Source organism: Bos taurus, chromosome 22 (genome assembly GCF_002263795.3).
Source record: "Bos taurus isolate L1 Dominette 01449 registration number 42190680 breed Hereford chromosome 22, ARS-UCD2.0, whole genome shotgun sequence".
Taxonomy (NCBI): domain Eukaryota; kingdom Metazoa; phylum Chordata; class Mammalia; order Artiodactyla; family Bovidae; genus Bos; species Bos taurus.
The window spans coordinates 52,524,557-52,542,919 of NC_037349.1; the positions used below are offsets into that span (position 1 = coordinate 52,524,557).

General features: G+C 60.6%; 1 protein-coding gene across 1 annotated transcript in view; it reads right to left on the reverse strand.

Moving 5' to 3' along the window:
- Positions 1–18,363, reverse strand: part of NBEAL2 (neurobeachin like 2) — a 30,292-nt gene that overhangs the window by 8,595 nt on the left and 3,334 nt on the right. The window contains 30 exon segments of the mRNA XM_024983286.2: positions 135–294; positions 375–553; positions 1,184–1,690; positions 1,861–1,946; positions 2,121–2,280; positions 2,468–2,626; positions 2,733–2,886; positions 3,059–3,161; positions 3,375–3,534; positions 3,895–4,028; positions 4,156–4,330; positions 4,515–4,607; positions 4,709–4,791; positions 5,009–5,255; positions 5,257–5,331; positions 5,531–5,650; positions 5,729–5,861; positions 5,944–5,984; positions 5,987–6,547; positions 6,844–6,942; positions 7,345–7,428; positions 8,852–8,932; positions 9,420–9,526; positions 9,681–9,963; positions 10,056–10,141; positions 11,855–11,937; positions 12,108–12,232; positions 12,315–12,396; positions 12,498–12,626; positions 12,705–12,793. Coding sequence (XP_024839054.1) covers positions 135–294; positions 375–553; positions 1,184–1,690; positions 1,861–1,946; positions 2,121–2,280; positions 2,468–2,626; positions 2,733–2,886; positions 3,059–3,161; positions 3,375–3,534; positions 3,895–4,028; positions 4,156–4,330; positions 4,515–4,607; positions 4,709–4,791; positions 5,009–5,255; positions 5,257–5,331; positions 5,531–5,650; positions 5,729–5,861; positions 5,944–5,984; positions 5,987–6,547; positions 6,844–6,942; positions 7,345–7,428; positions 8,852–8,932; positions 9,420–9,526; positions 9,681–9,963; positions 10,056–10,141; positions 11,855–11,937; positions 12,108–12,232; positions 12,315–12,396; positions 12,498–12,626; positions 12,705–12,793 — 4,578 coding nt within the window.

An 18,363-nucleotide genomic window follows, 5' to 3' on the forward strand; every position in this document is an offset into this window, starting at 1 on the left:
CACATACAGATAGACCTCTGCTCACAGATACCAGAGCTGAGGTCCCCATGATTGCACATGTGTACTCAGCCACTCTGCAGACCAAGAGCCCTCGGGGCATGTGAACACAGTGCTCCTGCCCCGAGCTGCCATACCTTCTCACTCCACAGCTCCTGGTTACCATGGCCCTCGGCACACAGGAAGTCCTGCAGCAGACGCAGCAGCCAAAGCGCCTGCTGGGTGAGGCTGGCCAGGACCCCAGGGGGGGCCTCTTTGATGTCGGTCAGGGCTGACTCCAGCATCATCTCCAGGAGGCTGGAGGGGAATGAGGGACTCTGGTGTCTACCTGACTGCCTTCTGGGCCCCCAGGCTTCCCCACGGCACTGCTCCCTCACCTGCGCTTGATGCAGTCTGGTGGGCGCACCAGCGTGGCTGAGGACCCCAGCTGCGTGAGCACGGAGAAGACCTGGCCGCGCTCCCGCCAGGCGGCCTCATCACTGCCATCCACACCCCGCCACGTCACTGAGAACAGCACGTTGGTGAGCAGGTTACAAAGCTCCTCCTCACAGGTTTGCTGTGGACACAGGGGGTGTGTGGAGTGCAGGCTGGGGAGGGAGGGAATCACTGCCCCAGCACCATCCCTGTTCAACACCTCTGCCCACCCACTAGTAGGCACAGCAGGAGGCTGAGCCTTTGGCCAACGGCCCAGCCAGTGTGCTGCTGAGGGCCTAGACAAACAGTGTGGGACTCGACCACCACCTGAGTTCCAGGGAGGATCCTGGGGTTCCAGGATTCCTAAGAGGAGATGAGGCAGTTCACATAGTTACCTCACAGGCCTCAAGGACTGTCCCAGAACCCTCTGGAATAATGCCATTGAATAAGCAAAGGCCCCTCCCCAGATCCAGAAGCACAAGGCAGGACTCTTAGAGCCATGCTGCTCACCAGCCCTGAAAAGCCCGTGTCCCACAGGCTCTCAAGGGCCTTCCAAAGCCTGGCAAGTGCCCCCAGCTGTCTCAGCACAACTTGCCCTGTTCTGGAATATCCGCCACCCCTCAGAGAACACACTGCAGAGGAAAGTTATGAGGGGGCAGCGCTGGACCTGACCGGCCGTCACAGCCCTGATGTCAAACAGTACCACACCTCTGGAAAAGCTCCACTGGCTGCCCTGGGCCCCCGAGGAGCCCTACCTCAGAGCCCACCTCACCTGAGGGTTGCTGGTATTGGAGGTGTCATCCCCACTGATGGTGGGCTCTGGCAGGCTGCCGTCCTCCAGCACGTTGGAGAGACTGGAGCTGTGGCGGCCCTGGGCCATAGGGAAGGGCCGGGGTCCATCGAGTGGGGATGGTGTGCCAGGCTGGCTGGCTGGAGTGACAGTCCCGCTGCCGCTGCCACCACCGGCAGTATTTCCTGAGCTCACACTGGCCCGCTCCAGGCCCAGCTCAAAGGGGGTGGCGAACGGGGAGAGGGCGTGGTAAAAGGCATCAGGGTCAGGGGCCTCTGGGGGCAGGAAGACGTCTGAAGGCTCAGGCGACTCGGTGGGTGGCTTGTGTGAGGCTGGCTCCGGGGAGGTGGGTGGCTCAGGGGTAAAGGGCAGGGGACTGCCGGCTGTGACAGCTTCCAGGACAAACAGCCGGGTCAGCACATCCTGCCAGCCGGCCTGGCGGGCCAGCAGCCGCACTATGTCTGGCTGTCCGTAGATGAGGTGGAAGAGCTGCCAGGCCAGGGCACAGGAAGTGAGGGACTCACTCGACAGCCTGCCCCAGCACCTCCTCAGGGGGCCTTTGCACGGGAGGCCTGCAGAGACCCCTCATCCCAGGCAGGCAAAGCCCTCAGGGTGGAAGCCACCCCACACCCCCAACAAAGCTTTCACTTTCCACTCACCTGACGACAAATGTCCAGGCGGACGCTGAGGTCAGCCTGGAGGGACAGTTGCACCACAGCCAACAGATCAGAGAGGTTCAGGCAATCTGGGAAGATGGCCAGAAAAGGCCTGAGGGACTGACCCCAGAGGGGAACTGTGCCCCGTTGCTGGGTCAGCCTCGGCCCTTGGACCAACACCTTCCTGATTCCCACCTGCCCTGTCTCCTGGATCCATGTCATCCCTCTACCTGGCCTGCCTCTTGGCCCCGCCCAGGTTGTACCTGCCCCCAGAAACAGCTTGTAGAGGCCCTGGCAGAGCTGGGGGGAAACGGCGCCGTCTGGCAGGCAGGCAACGAGACCCTGGAGACCACACTCTCGCAGCCGGAGCCGCTGACGGCTGCGCTCAGGTAAGCGCTCATTCTGTTGCAGTCTGCGCAGGATCTGTGTGGGGTCATCATCAAGGGGAAGGAGTTACTGTAGGAGGGTAAGCCACCACACAGGGGTGGGGCTCCAAGAGAGGCCTGCAAAGACAGCTCCACCCACTAGCCCAGGGCCTTCTGCCTATCCCTGGACTCAGGCAGGAGCCCCAGTGAATGAGAATGCAGGGTTCGGGGGGAGCTAGATGTACCTTGCAGACTCGGTCGGGCAGCAAGGGCATGGGCCTCGGCCTCACCAGCAGTGCCAGCAGCACCTCAAGGTTCCCCGGCTCCAGCAGGAAGACAGCCAGAGACTCCTGTGCTGGGGAGCCTTGCAGCAGCGCCAGCAGCAGATCCAGCGCACCCACCACCTGGGGACACAAAGGCTTACGCTAATCGCGCCCAGCCCCAAGGCCCGGAACATGGTCCACGCTCCACCCCTCATCCAGGCTTCACCTCTGCCAACCTCTAGCCTACCTGGCCATCATCACCCAAGGCCGCCAGAAAGTTTAGCACCACCTGCAGGTCATCAGCGGTAGAGCTCCGCACCAGAAACTCCCGGGCCAGGCCCAGGAGTGACGTCTGCACTGTGCGCAGGTCGTCGGCGGGTAGGGGGCGCTCGCGCTGCGGACTGGGCAGGTCCCAGCAGAGAGGTCACCCAGGGCCAGGGAAACCACCAGGACATGGAAGGGAGGCGAGAACACGGAGGGCCGGCAGGTGAGCTGCGGGGCTGAACAGACCTGCCCCCAAGGCCCGAGGCTGGAGTATCAGCACCCCACCCCATCTGTCCCCACCAGCCTCACCTGTAGTGGACACGCAGGGCATCAAGGATGAACTGGACCCCATACTTCTTCCGCAGCTTCTGTCTGTGCTCACGGACTATGCTAGACACATACTGGATGTGGCCTGAGCGGGCATCAGCAGAGGGCTCAGCCCACCAGGCTGCGCTAGGTTCCTTCCATCATCCAGGACAGGGCCATGCCACTGCCAGACCCCCACCCCCACCCCGACCAGGGGAGGGTCGTCGTCCCCTCAGATCAGCTACAGGGCTGTAGCCTCTGAGAACGTCCACTGCCACCCTGGCTGGCGGCATCTCCTCACCCAAGTCGGCACACCTACCCAGGCGCACAGCGAAGTCGCTGAGGGTCCAGAGGTGAAAGTTGAAGAGCAAGTGCTGGTAGAGCAGGTACAGGAGGGGCCCACTGCCCTCGGCTGCCACCTGCTCCATCAGCAGCTGGGCAGACATGAGCACATTCATGTCCATGGCCCAGCTGGGGACCTGGGTGGGGGCAGGAGCTGGGGTGAGATGTCAGGCCTTGTCCACCCACTATCAGGCCTCCCAGTTTCCACCCTGCCCTGCACAGGCAGATGGACACAAACATCCTGCCTGCTCCAAACCCTCTGGCGGCTCCCTGCCCTCTGAAGTACAAGCTCCCAGCCTACTGTGCGGGTGTCCTGCCCCAGCCTGTGCTGGTACTTCCCCAGACCCTCTTGGCCCAACCCTGCCCCGCCTTTCAAATGCCACCGCTCCCAGGAGGCCCTCCCTGACTGATGGCATCAGGCACCCCGGCTTGGTCCCTCCAACAGCCCCTTGGTCAGATGAAGGAGTCCCCTCCCCGCCTGCCCCAGCAGGCCTCACCTTGCGCAAGAGGGCCCCGATGATGGCGGGCCCCTGGCAGTGCATCAGGCTCTCCTGATTCACGGGGTGGCCCTGCAGGAAGTTCCGCAGCATCAGCAGAAAGGCAGCCACTGCATTCCTCTCCATTCGCTCCTCTGCCACCACCAGGAAGGGGACAGGTGTGCGTCAAAGGCCTGTCAGGGGCTACAAGACCTCAAGCACTCCAGCCCCCTGCCAGGCCAAGCTCTTCTCTCACCAACACAGGCACCAGGGACACTTTACCTGAGGACTTGCCCAGTGGGAGAAGCAGGCCCTGGGCACTTTGGCCAGAGGTCAGTTCGGGCCCCACAAGGTCATGTGTTTCTGCTGGACCTGCCTCGGCTTCCTGGGGTTGTGCAGCCACTCGCTCCAGCAGGGGCAGCAGGGCACCCATGCCTCCCATGCAGTTCACCACATCCTGTGGGCAGGGGGCCTCCGTGAGGGCAGCACCCCATCATCTCCTGCCCCCTCCACCCTGCAGACCCTCCAACCTGGAATCCTGGGTCTCCTTAAGACCTCCCAGGGCACGGAGCCACTCCAGCCCACCCTGCACACTGCCCGTGCTCACACTTCCTGCACACACTGTCCACGTGGGCACACACCTTCACGTCCCAGGTCTCCACTCTATGGCCCGTAAGGCGGCCATCCAGCCCATGGCCAGGGGACAGGTCCAAGCAGATGTTGTTTTTACAGGCCTGGGAACAGGGGGTGAGCAAGGCTCAGTGTGGGTAGGGGGAGGCAGGCGATAGAGGGTGGGAGCCAGGGGAGATTGAGCCAACTGCCCAGCCCCCCATACCTGAGGTGAGTAATGGAGGAGCAGTTTGGTGCCAAGTTCATGCAGTTCACCCTCAGGCTTGAAGGGTGCTGTCTCATTGGGCCCTGGAGGTGGGCAGGGGGCTTCAGACCTGGCTGGGCTTGCAGCCAGACCCCACCCAGAGCCTGCCTCTTCTCTGCCTGATCAGAAGACAGACCCTTGGGGATACCCACTCCCCACTGGAGCCCTACTTTTGGGCCTGGACACTTTGTGAGACCCAACCTCTTGGGTCCTGGGAACAGGGGTAGGGCTGGGGCGGGGCGTGGGGAGCACGCTGCATACCCAGGGCGCACAGGACGCGCAGGGCGGCCGCCTGCAGGGCTTCATGGAAGATGGCCACAGCCCCCAGTTCGCCCTCCAGGGAGGTGGGGCTGCCCCACCGAGTGTCCTGCGTGCCAGCAAGGGTGGAGCTGATGCTGCCCTCCTGCAGGGGGGCCACCAGCCCGGACCCCCAGCCAAGCCCTGTGGTGGCCGGGACTGACTGGGAGCGGGTGAGCGAGGGGTGAGTGTGAGCCAGGGCGGCAGGGGCCCGGTGGTGCAGGCAGCCCCGTGGTGGTGGTCGTTGTGCGGTGCCCAGCAGACCCGATACAGCAAGATGAGAAAGGCTGTGGGGGCCAGGGTTGGGGGGCGGTCGGTCAGGTCACGTTACAGCCTGGGGTTCCACCTTCCTCAGGGACCCCCAAGGCTGCACAGACCCCAGAGGCTGAAGCCTGTGGGGTGGGGGAAGGGAAACAGGGGCTCCAGGGCCCACCCTGTCCAAGGCTGCCCAGCTACCCAAACCTCCCCAAACCCCGCCTGGCACACCTCACTAAGGGACGGGCAGCGAAGGGGTGCTGTCTTGACCAGATGGCCGTCTTTGTAGACGTGGACCAGGTTCTGGCTGAAGGGCCGGCGCCCGGGCACGTGGACTATGGCCACACAGTGCTACAACAGAAGCCACGAGATCAGGTGAGGCCCTGGTGTCCCCTGCACCTCCCGGGCCACGTGAGGATGGAGGCTCACCCAGGCGGAGTCGGCAAAGGACACTTCAGGCAAGCTCATGGTCAAGTATTCCTTCCGGGTGCACACAGCCACCACCAGGGTTCCAGCCGCCGTGAAGAAGGCTTCAAACCCCGAGCCACTGCTGGTGAAGAAGCTGAGGGCCAGCCAAGCCGGTTAAGCCTGCTGGTTCTCCCGCTTACCCTGGCAGCCTGCCCTGACCCCTGGCAGTCACCTACCTGTACAGCTGCTTCCGCTGGAGCGGCCGGGTGGGGGTGGGGGGGCAGGTGCTCCAGCCATGGGGTGCAGACAGAGCCAGGCATGGAAGGTGAAACCAGGGCCTGGCCAGCGCTGCACAGGGGGGACCATGATGCCCGCCATACTGGGTGTTAGGTCAAAGTAGCGTAGGGCTCGTGCTGGGCCCTGGTGCCGGGCCATGCCAGAGAGCGCGCGGATGATGGCACCTGCGTGGCGGGCCTGCCCAGCCTCTGCTCCACCTGGCCCCGAGTCCAACCCTGGCGGCGGGCGAAGCAAGCGCCGCAGCTCCGAGGGCCTTAGCGACACGTGGCCCAGTGCTTGCAGCAGTGCCAACAACTGCTCCTGGCAGCGGGCCCCCAGGGCCACCCCCTCGCTGAGCGTCTCCAGAAGGCAGCCCACCAGACCCGCCTGCACGCACGTGGCACGGCTGGCAGGGCAGCTGTCACAGAGCCACCAGAGGCGCTGTGCTAGGAAGAGCCGCAGCTCAGCCGTGGGCAGGCTCGGCAGCCACCTCATCAGCACCAGCACTGGCTGCTCGTTGCGGATCGGCGGTGGGGGACACGTGCTGTGGTCGCCCTCCACAGCCTGTGGGGGGAGAGGATGGGCTAGCCCCCAGGCATCTGGCATGGAACAGGCCACCCTCACAACAGTGGGACTTCCTGCATCGTCCTGGGACTTGCTAACAAGCAATAGCTTCTGGACCCCATGCAGCTCAGAGTCCTCGCCCCAGTGACCCCGACACACAGGATCAGGACACAGGTCACACTGTGTACGGGCCACAGTCAGTATGGTCCCCCAAAGCGGACAGCTCATTTTCTGTGCTTGCCCTGACTCAGTCCTGGCTGCCCACAGGGACCCTGACCCCCAGCCCCTGCCCTCACCATGTTGAGCAGCTCTTGCAACAGCCGATGGGTGGGGGGACCGTGGCTCTGCAGGACCTCGTGCAGGTGAGGGTAGCCAATGCGCTCCTTAAACACCTCCTGTGCCAGGATGGATGGGAAAGGCGCGAGCACGGATGTGGGCCCCAGGGCATGCTCACAACCCATGGGAACCTTGGAGGAGGTTCAGGGCTCCCTCGCCCAGCTCTGACTCTGGATCACAGTGATAGTAGGGGTGGGGACCCATGGCAGGATCGGGGGGAACGGCTCTGCCTCGGAGGGCTGCAGATGGTGGTCAGCCACAAGCATCCGTTCCCCTCCAGCCAGGACACCCAGCTCCCAGGACTAATGACGAATGACCATACCTGCCCCATGGGCTGATCTGCACCCCAGAGGACAGGATGGCCACCTCCCCAGCTCACTTGCTCTGACAGCCATCAGCCAGACCCGTTCTATTTAACTCCACCCTATGGCCCTACTGTAGTGCGACGGCAGCATCCTCACCTTGGCGGAGGGGGAGCCACTCATGATGCAGGTCAGCACTCTGACCACGTGGACTGCAATGGCGTCTGTGTCCTGGTCCAGTACCTTGGGGTGGGGAGGGGCAGTCAGGAGAGGCAGGTGCCAGGATGTCGCAGCTGGCAGCACCCTGCAGTGAAAGGGGTGCAGGGACAGGAGGAGATGCCCCCAGGCCAGTAGCTGAGTGGGCTTGGGGCCCCAAGAGGCTGGCACCCTGACATGGACACCAGCATGTCTACCTTTGCCCAAACTACTGTGACCTTCACCCTGACCTTAGGGCCCCCTCTGAACCACTTGGCAAGACCCACTCAGAGAGAGGCCGGAAGAAGCCGAGGCTGGGAAGATCACCAGTGAACGCTTTTGCTGCAGCCCTCTGCCCACCACAGTCTGGTGGGTTCATAGGCCTCAGTCTCCACCCATCCCCACCCAAGCTAGACACACGTGCAGGCAGGCTGGCAAGTGCCCCATCACCCATGATGATTGACAGGGGGTCTGGGGATTTAGGGACAATCAATCACAGGATGTTAGAACCAAAAGAACCTTCGAGACCTTTAAGTCCTACCCTGCCCCTTTCCCCTAGATCCAGGTGGGAACAGAGGCTCAGCCTGGACAGACCTGACGACCCAGGGCATGTGACTCCTTCACCCGGCCCTACGGAGGCGTGAGGGGTCAGGAGGGCTTGACATTGTGTCAGCAGCTGCTAGACTATTTCAGCTCCGTGGGGCCCTTGGCCCCAGCTCTGCCCGACTCCCCAAGGGATCTCAGGCAATCTTCTTCCCCTGTCCAGGCTTCAGATTCCTCATCTGTAACAAGCAGGGGTCTCACCAGCCTCGCCTGCTTTGTAGAGGAATGGACCTGCAGGTTCTCAGAAAACAGCCAAGTGCAATAGACACACGGGGCTGCTTCATGAGGCCAGAGCAAGGGCAGGGCTCCGGACACGGGGGCCCAGGTGTTGAGCCACAGAGGGGGTGCCCCATGAACAGCCCCCAACCAACACCCTACAGCCTCCTGGAGCCCGCAGGTGAGGTGAGCAGGGGGCATGGCATGAGGTCATGAGGGGATGGGGAACTCCCAGGGACCTGCTTAGGGCAAGTTCAAGGATTCAAGCAAAGAAGTGGCCCCATGTGAGGGACCCCCTCTGTGAGCGCCCACAGCCAAATCCCTGAGTATCTGGCCTCCTGTTTCTGCTTTGGTGCAATGGGCTGGGTGGTTGAGTATCGAAGGTTCCTTCCGGCTCGGCAAAGCCAAACCCCAGCTCCCAGGACTAACACCAGGCAGGGCACAGATCCCTCCTGTGTGGCTCCCTGGGCTGGGGATCTGGAAGGCCGGTGAGACAGCGTGGGGGACCCAGCCCCATCGCTAGGCTCCACCAGGCCTCACACAGATCTGCTTGCTCCCCCTGCAAACTGCAGAAAGACTCAAAGAGGGAGCCCCAAGGGGTACATGCCCAGGGACGTGCGTGACTGAGGTGGTGTCGGCCTGAGGGTGGTACCTTCTGGACATCGGGCTCAGTCAGTAACCAGGTAGCCAGGTCACTGTCCCCCTCAGGGGGCGCCCGGGCCTGCAGGTACAGCTGTGGGGATGCGGGAGGGCATAAGGTGGAGGGGGCAGAGGAGAGAAAAGATGGGGGAAGGGTGGGGTTAGAGCAGGACCTGGGGCGGCTGCCAGGGCTCCCCCCACAGGCAAGGATGTGCCCTGAGCCCCAGGCCAAGTGCCCCCCGGCACAAGGGCAGAGCAGGGAGCTGAGCCACCCACACCTGCCCAGAGGGACAGCGCCGGGGGCAGATGAGTGGGCAGGAGTAGACACTGCATCCGAAACAGCTGAGCCTTCCCTCCTGCCCAACACCTGGGACTGGGGAGAAGGGAAACGGGGGGCCAGGGCAGCTCCCGTCCGTCTACGACACCCTCTTCCTATGGGGTCCAGAGCATCCTGACTCCAGGCCCTCCCACTGAAGAGCAAGCCACCCCACCAGCCCCAGCGCATCCAGCCCATTTGCTCAGCATCCGTACGTGGTGCCCCTAGCCTCTGGTTCCAGGCCCCTGACCTGGGCCCCGCCCACCTTGCTGTTCTGGATGAGGCGAATCAGGTGTTCAAAGCAGTTGTTGCTGAGGAAGGTGGCCTGCAGCACTGGCCGGTCCTCGCATGCCAGCATCATGGGGATGGCATCTGTGGAGGGGTCAAGGGTCAGCCCCGCCAAGCATCTTGCCAGCACCACCTCTGGTCAGCCTGAAACCTTCCTCCCATGCTGCCCAGGCCGGCCTTTCCATCACCACTTGGGGCTTCCCCTGCTAATGCCACCTCCCCGAGAGGCCATACACACCAAGCATGCTGACCCGCAGGGTGACATGGGCTTCTCCAGGGTCCGGGCTCGGCCCGGCTGGCCAGTCGGTATTAAGGATGCGGAAGTAGCCCTCCAGCAGGGCTCGGAGCTCTGGCCCCCGCGGGGGTGCGCGGCTGGCGTGCAAGACGTGTACAGCACCCACCAGCACCTCCAGGGCCAGCGGCACCAGGCGGGGGTCCTGGGCTGGCCTGTGGCCCCAGCCCCGCACCACATCCAGCAGACCCTGCACAGAGCCGGCACTCACAGCCTTCTGCCCGTTCTCCTGTAGGTGTGGGCAGAGATGGGGAGTTGGTTCACCCAGCAGAGAAACCCCGAGACAGCCACTCCCTGGCCCACAGTCTCCTCCAAGCCTACCTTCCCTCCCGCAAGAACAGCTCCAAAGAGGTGAATGAGACGCAGCAGGAGCACAGAAGGCAAGCGGTCTGCATCTCGCAGGCTCTCTGGACGGGGGAGGGGGCAAGACAAGGTCAGCAAGCTTGCAGGGCTGTGGGTCCAGGGGCCACACAAGAGGTGGGTGCCCTGGGGTGGCAGGGGGAGACTGGGAGATCACATCTCAAGGAGAAGACTGGCTCTGCACTGGGAGTCTCTAAAGTGTCGTGACTCTGTGCCAGGGGTTCTCAGGAGGACACAGCCCTTCTTTGGGGAGCTTATAAGGGGCATGGCCCTGCCCTAAGAGCCTAGCCAGATCCCTGGATCCTTAATCCTGAAAGTGAGGACCCCAGGGTGAGCGCCCCCCATACACACTTCCCCACGGCAACCTAGGGTTTAGTTTCTTAGATGCAAATCTCCTGGTCCCTTTGCGCTGTGACGGTTGGAGCTTGCCGTGAGCAGCTCTGGGGGCCCTACAGTGTCTACTACACAGATACCCCACACACCATCCCCCACACCCGCACTGGGACTTCTAGGGGCTTTCACAGCGTCATATCTGGGAGGCCCACCTGGCCCTGCTCCAGCCAAGCTGGACAGGATGCCAGGACATGAACTGAAACCCAGAGAGCAGAAAGGACCAGCTCTGGGTCACATGAGTGTGTAGGGGCTGGGACCATGCAGGGCTGCCTTGACCGGTGGGATGGGGAGGGAGGCTTCCCCAGGAACAGCACCATGGCTGGAGAGCAGAGAGTGAGTGGGGCTGAAAAGGAAGGCTGTGGGGAGGAGCAGGATGGGATTCTGAGGGTGTCAGGCCCCCATAGAGGAATTTATAGCACAGAGAACAAAATCCTGCATGTATTAAGAAGAGTATTCAGGCTGTGGAACAGCAGAGCCAGGAAACTCCCCAGGGGCATCTCCCCTCTTGGAGGTGTTGCCCCCACTCCAGACCCAAGCCCACGGCTCCCTGGGGCAACCCAGAAACACTGAGATATTTTCTAGCCCAATACGCCACCGCCTTCCCAAGCTGGCCTGCCCCTGTCCAGGCAGCACCCTGCCCTAGTAGTGGCTTAGTGCAAGTCACTCAGTCATGTGCAACTCTTTGCCATCCCATGGACTGTAGCCCGCCAGGCTCCTCTGTCCAAGGGATACTCCAGGCAAGAATACTGGAGTGGGTTGCCATTTCCTTCTCCAGGGGATCTTCCCGACCCAGGTCTCCCACATTGCAGACAGATTCCTTTATCATCTGAGCCACCAGGAAAGACCCTGCCCTAGGCCCATCTGAGATCCTGGCCAGTCTCCCTCCAAAGAGAGGAGAGGGGAGACCCAGGGGCATAAGGTGCCCAGGGAGAACAGGTGCCCAGAGATGTCCTGAGGGGTTAGCAGGAAGGGGGGACACCTACTGTAGAGACTGTCATGCGGAAGTGAGGAGACTAGGGGGAGCTACAGGGACAAAAAGACTGGACCAGACAGTTTGAAGATGGTCCAGGCCAGAATGGGGTACAAGTCACTGGGGGGATCCAGGAGATAGGAGAGAAGCAGGGAGGCAAATCAATTCCCCCCTCAGAAAAGAAATTACTCATTTTGTGCAGACATGCCCTTCCTCTCCTCTCTGCCCGTCAACTCCCATTTCCCTATAGAGGCCCATTCACATTCCTTCTCCCAGCACCAAGTGCAGCCACAGTAAATGGGTCCTTACTACATGTGCGATGGGGAAACCACAGGAAGGGGCTCGGGTATGAGGGCGGGGCCAGATGGAGCCGAGTGGGATGGGGGTGGGGCCTGACCTCGGAAAAAGGCGCTGAATTCAGAGGGCAAAGCAGCTGGAGGGAACTTGTATTTGCTCTTCTCCTTGGCGCTGATGACTTCCCTGGTGGGGGGCGGGGATGGGGTAGGGGCCAAGGTGAGGCCAGCGCGTCACTCCTCCTGGGTCACACCCCCTCAGGGGCCTGCACCCCGGCCCCTCCCACCCCTGCACCTGGGCCACCCCATCCTCTCCCCGGTCTTCTCTGGGTCCTCTGCCAGTGGGCCACCTCTCACCCCCGGTGCTGGCGCCGCCAGGTCTGGTATGGGTCGAAGAGGCCCTCACAGAGGAGCAGGGCATGCAGGGCTACATTCTCTAGCTGGGGCCCACGGTCCTCCTGCGGTGGTGGGGGTCCTTTCAGCTGTAGGCAGACGGAGAGGGTGGAAGGGTGTTAGCTGGGCCGTGGCTACCACCTGCCACCCCCAGGGTAGAGGCCACCTCACCTCGGCCACCAACTGGGTCAGCAGCGCCAGCACCCGGGGCGCCAGCACCCGGCCCCAGCCCGCCTCTACGTTCTCAGGGTTCCTGATGAGTGAATGATGGGAGAGGTCCCAGTGATATGCCAGTCCCTACCCTGGGCCCCAGCTCCATGCCCTCCCACCGTGGAGAAGACAACAGGGACCCACCTACAGAGGATGACGAAGAGCTTGAGCAGCAGCAGGGCTTGTTCCAGGTCCCCAGCATCCAGCTGCTCGGCCAGCACATGCAGCACGTCCAGAGGGAGCAGCGGCACCTCGGCACCCACCTCCTCTGGCCTGCGGGGGGTGGGGGGAGGCGTCACTGGGCACCGAGGACCCCTCAGTCTCCCACCCTCTGAGGAGCTCCAGCCTCACCTGCGTGGCTCCAGAGAGGAGAGTGAGATGCTCTTCTCGAAGGCACCCACAAAGGCCTTCAGCCACTGCTGCAGGTAGCCCAGGTCCTTCTGCAAAGGAGGGCGCAGGAGGGGCACAGTGGACACAGGCGGGGAGTGAATGGGGGTGGAGAGAGATTGCAGGCAGAGCAGGAGGGGAGGTTACGGGTGGGGAGAGAAAGGGGGGAAGACAGGAAGTGGAAGGTCAACATCAGAGGACTGCCTGACATACTGACCACTCTCCCAGGCACCCCCGTCTGCACTTCTTGGCCTCCCAGTCTCTGCTCCCACTTCCTAAACTCTTGGGGATCCAGGCAAGCCTGACACCAGCAGGGGAGGAGCTTAAGTGTGTACATGTCTAGAGTGTGGCTGTGGCCCACAAGGGTGCTGGGGCTACAGGTCTCCAACCCACTAGCCTCCCTGAACCCAAAGCTCTGGGCTGGGCTCTTGCTTGCTACCTTCTCCCAGCTTCGCAGGCACCACCTCCAGGAAACCTTCCTGGACTGTACATCTCAGGATGCATGTGCACCATCGACCAGGCAGAGCCATGCACACACAACACCCCACCCACATGTGCAGGCGCAATGCCTGACCTCACCCCAGGAACCTCCACCCACCCTGGCTGGTTACCTGGACCCCAGGTCCCAGAGCTGGTTCCATGGGCAAGAGCGACAGCGGCTGAGCCCAAGTCTGGGCGCCACCAGCCAGGGAAACTTTGGTGTGAACGGGAAACGTCCCCTCCCGCCCTGGCCCCTGGGGCAGGAAGCGCAGAGTCACGGTGGGGGAAGGGGGCCGCTTCCTCCCGGCAGACCGCAGGGATGTGGGGGGGCCTGGGGCACCCAGGGCCCAGCAAAAGAAGCTGTGAAGGACCCAGCCTAGCGCCGGGGGTGGGGCCTGCAGCACAAAGGGGCGGGGGTCACACTGCCCTGGGTGGAGTTTGTGGACAGAAACTAGTTGTACAGGCGTGAAGTTCGGCCTATCTAGGGACAGGCTGTGGTCCCTACTACAATAGTGCCCTTCATTCAGGGCACCCACAGCTCCCTGAGCAGGGTCTGAGGCCTCTGGCCCAGGAAATGATACTGGAAGACTCATCCATACCTTTGCCCTGCCCTCAGGCCAAGTCTTGTCTTGGCTCCCCATCGGCCCTGCAGGTCTCTTTGCTTCAGGGACACAGGTAAGCCCCAGACAGCCCTGACCTCTAAGCTCCTCCCAGGGCATAAAGTGGGTGGTAGCCTGGAACTAAGCTCCTCCTTCCGTCCCTCCACCTTCCCTCCTTCCACGAAGGCGTCATCTGGAGCTCCCATCTAACAGTAGGGCCCAGAAGGCAACTTTCTTTCCCAGGGGCAGAAGGGAAGGACAGAGACTAAAGTGGAGAAACTTTACGGGCCAGGGACTCATCACAGGCAACACCCCGATACTGTTCCCCGGCTGCCAAGACCTCAACTCCAGGCCCTGCACAACTATCTTTGCATGGACAGCTCATTTTCTGGCCACTTGTGGGCCTCAGACCACAGGGCCAAGACTGAACGGGCCCCAGGGAAGAGGGCCTGACCCCAGCAGACTGGGCCAGGCCCCCCAGAAACTGCGGCAGAGCAGCCCTCCACCCCGTGGTTGAACCCTCTCATACATTTTGTCACAGAGCTGAGACCCAGGCAGCTCAGAGAGAGGGTGCGGCCACCCAGGTGCACACCATGAGGACTTTCTGCCGGTCAGTTCTCTTTGGTGACCTCGCCACCCTATGCTGCTGGCCGCCTCCCTGCTCACCTACCTCTGTCCATTCCATACCTCTCCTCTCCACAGACCAGCAAGGACCCAGCATGCCCAGCCCTGAAAACACCAGAGCCGGCCAGGGCTCTCAAGACTATTTCTTCTGAAGTCTTCCCATGGCAGATGGGAAAACGGGGGGCCCCTGAGGGGATGCCTCATGCACTACCGCAGCTGCAGCTGTGCCTCTGAGGATGCTAAAAGCCAGACCCGTGTACTAGGCCAGGCCCACTTACGGTGGCTAGAGTCAGTCAGCCCAGCTGACCACACAACTCACGACTCTGCCTTGGTGATCCCACAGATCCCAGTCTACCTGCAGAACTCTCCCAACACCATCCTCCCTTCTACTCCTAAACCACCCCTAGTCAAGCCACCGTCTCTCCCACCCAATACATGAGTCTCTTTTACCCACTGTAGCTCTGATGAGCACCTATAAGCCACATATGATCATGTCCTCCCTCCCTGGACCAAAGATAAAGGCTCAATTGCTAAGGCAGGCATCCTGGGTCCCTAGTCCAAGCAGGGCCTGCTTCTCCAGCCTGTCTGGCCTTCGTATCTGTGATGCATACTCTCCTGTGCAGGCCTCTGCTCCCCACCCAGGCCCCGCTGCCGTCTGTGACTTGTGCTTGTGGTACTTAAGCAGGAATCCTTCACCCTCTTCATATCCATCACCTCGATCGGCCCTCCCAGACCCGGACAGGCCCCCTCAAACTCTGCACACCTCCTGCTTCCTGTCCCTAGAACCATATCCTCTGCCTGTCCGGTCTTGCAGACTTCCAGCAGGTCCAGGCTGAGGCAATGCAGGCGGCAGCCTCGGTGGGTTCTAGAGGGGTCTCTGAAGCACAGGACTAGGCAGGGGAAGGGGTAACTGCCTGTCTTGGCTCTGTGGGTCTCACCTCTTTACCCCTGGACGCCTCAGCCTGGCTCTAACCCGGGTCCTATGACTTGAGGCTGCAGTGCTGGGGACTGGGAGGCTGAGCAGAGCAGGGGCCTTGTGCATGGAGGCAGTGCCACGTGCAGAAGTTTCCAGAGCCTGAAAGAGGCCGCTGTGCTGCCTGGGCTCCCACACTCCTCTCAATGCTCCGCCTCGCCGGCTCCTCCTTCCCACTCCAGCTCTGAACAGGAGCATGGGCAGGCCAGCCCACTCCCTACCCCACCTGCCTGGCCCGGGGTCCCAACCCTGCCCCTCCCGTCAGGAAGGTCAGGAGCAGCCACACTCCGCCCTGGGCCCTGCAGCCGGGAGAAACTGTGGGTGTGGGGGAGGTCAGTTTCCCGGGGCGGGGGGGGGGGGGGCGGTTCTCAGAGTCATCCCTGTAGGGACCCCAATTTATGCCCCACCAGCCTTGAGGACACTCAGTGCTGAGGGAGGGGAGCTCCCGAGGGCTGGTGAGGCCCTGGATGGGCAGGGAACCACCACTTCCTCAAACTCTGAGGTAACTGGGAGGATGGGTGGGCATGGCTGTCTGTCGGGGGGACAGGGACCACTGAGTGCCTGGCGCCATGCTGAGACCTGCCTGCCCTACCCCAAGCCTGACAACTGCCCCGGCTTACTCTGTGTCCCAGGCCCCAGACTTTGCCCCAAATCCCCCATCACCATCAAACACGAAAGTTCTTTAAACAGCACCCAGCGCCCGCCAGGGCACATCGGTTACACCACTGTTGGGGCAGCTGGCCGGCCGCTCTACCACAAGCTCAGGGTATGTCCACTGCCGCCTCCTCCAACTGAAGCCCCACTGGCATGGTGCCCACCTCACCTCCAGCCTCACGTGCCACATTCACTGGATGCCCCGCTGGGTATTACTCACTGTCCCCACCCCCGCAGGTCTGCATGTGTTTGGCTTTCCGTGCTTCCTCTGCCTGAACGTTCCCTATCAGACTCAGCACCTCCCGCAAGATGCAGCTCTGTCTGGAACTTCAGAGTTCGGGGGTCCCACACTGAATGTGGGTAAGGGCATGGGTTCTGGAGTCCAGTCCCGATTCTTACACTTGGTAGCTTACTTAACAGTAATCTCTCAAAAGGGAACCCTCCTACACTGTTGGTGGGAATGCAAATTGGTACAGCCACAATGGAGAACAGTAGGGAGGTTCCTTAAAAAACTAAAAATAGAGCAATCATATGGCCCAGCAATCCCACTCCTGGGCATATATCTGGAAAAAAAAAAAAACAAACATTCTTTGAAAAAAATACATGCACCTCAGTGTTCACTGCACCACTATTTACCATAGCCAAGATAGGGAAGCAACCTAAATGTCCATCAACAAAGTAAAGAATAAAGAAGATGTGGTATATATATACAATGGAATATTATGCAGCAATAAAAAGGAACAAAATAATGCTATTTACAGCAACATGAATGGATCTAGAGATTGTCATACTAAAAGAAGTCAGGCAAAAAGACATATTATGTGCTATCACTCATATGTGGAATTTAACTTTTAAAAAGTGATATGGATGAACTTATTTACAAAACAGAAATAGACTCACAGGTTTAGAAAACAAATTAATGGTTACCAAAGGGGAAAGGTAGAGGCGAAGGATATATGGGAAGGTTGGGGTTAACATACACATACACACACATATACACATACATATATATATAATAGATAATTATAAAGGAGTATAGCATAGGAAACTTTATTCAGTGCTCTAAAATAACCTATATGAGAAAAGAATAGACATATGTACATGTGTAACTAAATGACTTTGCTACACACCTGAAACCAACACAGATTGTAACTCAACTATACTCCAATACAAACAAAAATCTAAAAAACAAAAAAAACAAAACATTAACCTGTTTCAGCTGCCTCTTTAAAAATCCTTGCTTTGTTTAACAGGTAAAGGCTCCCCAACCACACCCACCAGCATGTGGTAAGGTGAGTGGGCTCTGCCTTCCCAAGCCCTTGGCATTCTATAGCATCCCTCTCTTCTTCCCCACCCACCTCCATGAGTGACAGATGAGAGGCAGACCTTGGCTCACTGGCTGAACCAAGGTCCCAAGGGCTACTCCCCAGCTGGGTTGTCCAGGCAAGTGGAATCGGAGGATCATGGTGGACCCTGGGTTAGTGTTAGGAGCAGGGTAGGGAGAGCAGACCGAGGCTCCATAGTGGTGACTCCTCCCAGTCAGCACCCCTTCTCCTGGAACAGGCAAACAGAAATGGGATAAGGTGGATGGAGCCCGATCAGGATGACCTCTTTCAGGCCTGGGTGTCTTCCCAGTCAGCATCAGGAGGGGGATGGCAATGTCAAGCTGAAAGTGGCTTTGGGCTACACCAGGAAGACTGGAGGCCAGACTCGGAGGACCTCAGGCCAAGGAATGAAACGAAGATGGGGACTTCTCCAGGGCCAAGGCAAGTGAGACTAGTGGTCCAAGGGCCTAGGTGGCTGGGCAAGCTGCTCCCCTTACCTGGGGAGGGGTTCTTGAAAGGCATGGACCTTCTGGTCTCCGAAACACCCCTAGGGCTTAACCTTCCCCTTGTCCTATCACTATGGAAACCAAGAATTTCCTTTCAGGGTCCCCATAGTAACCGACCTGTTTCCATGGGGACCCCACACTTCCACATCAGCTCCCCAGTTGCCATAACAACTCCAGTGATTACCAGCCCCTCCCCCAACTCTGGGCTCTGTGCTACTCTCCCCATTACCTCAGTCTCTCCCTCTTCAGTTGCCTCAGTAATGAAGGCAGGGAGGAGGAAACCCTGGTTGCCCCTATGAGGTATGGAAGGGGATTGGTGTGGCCGAGCAGCAAGGAGGTCCTTTTCCTCATCTCAAGAGGGTGAACTGAGGCATAAGAAGAAATATGGCCCAGCTAAGGTCCCAGAGGGAGCAGAGGGCCTGACTAGGTTTCCATGATGCAGTAGAGCTCATCGGTCAGGGT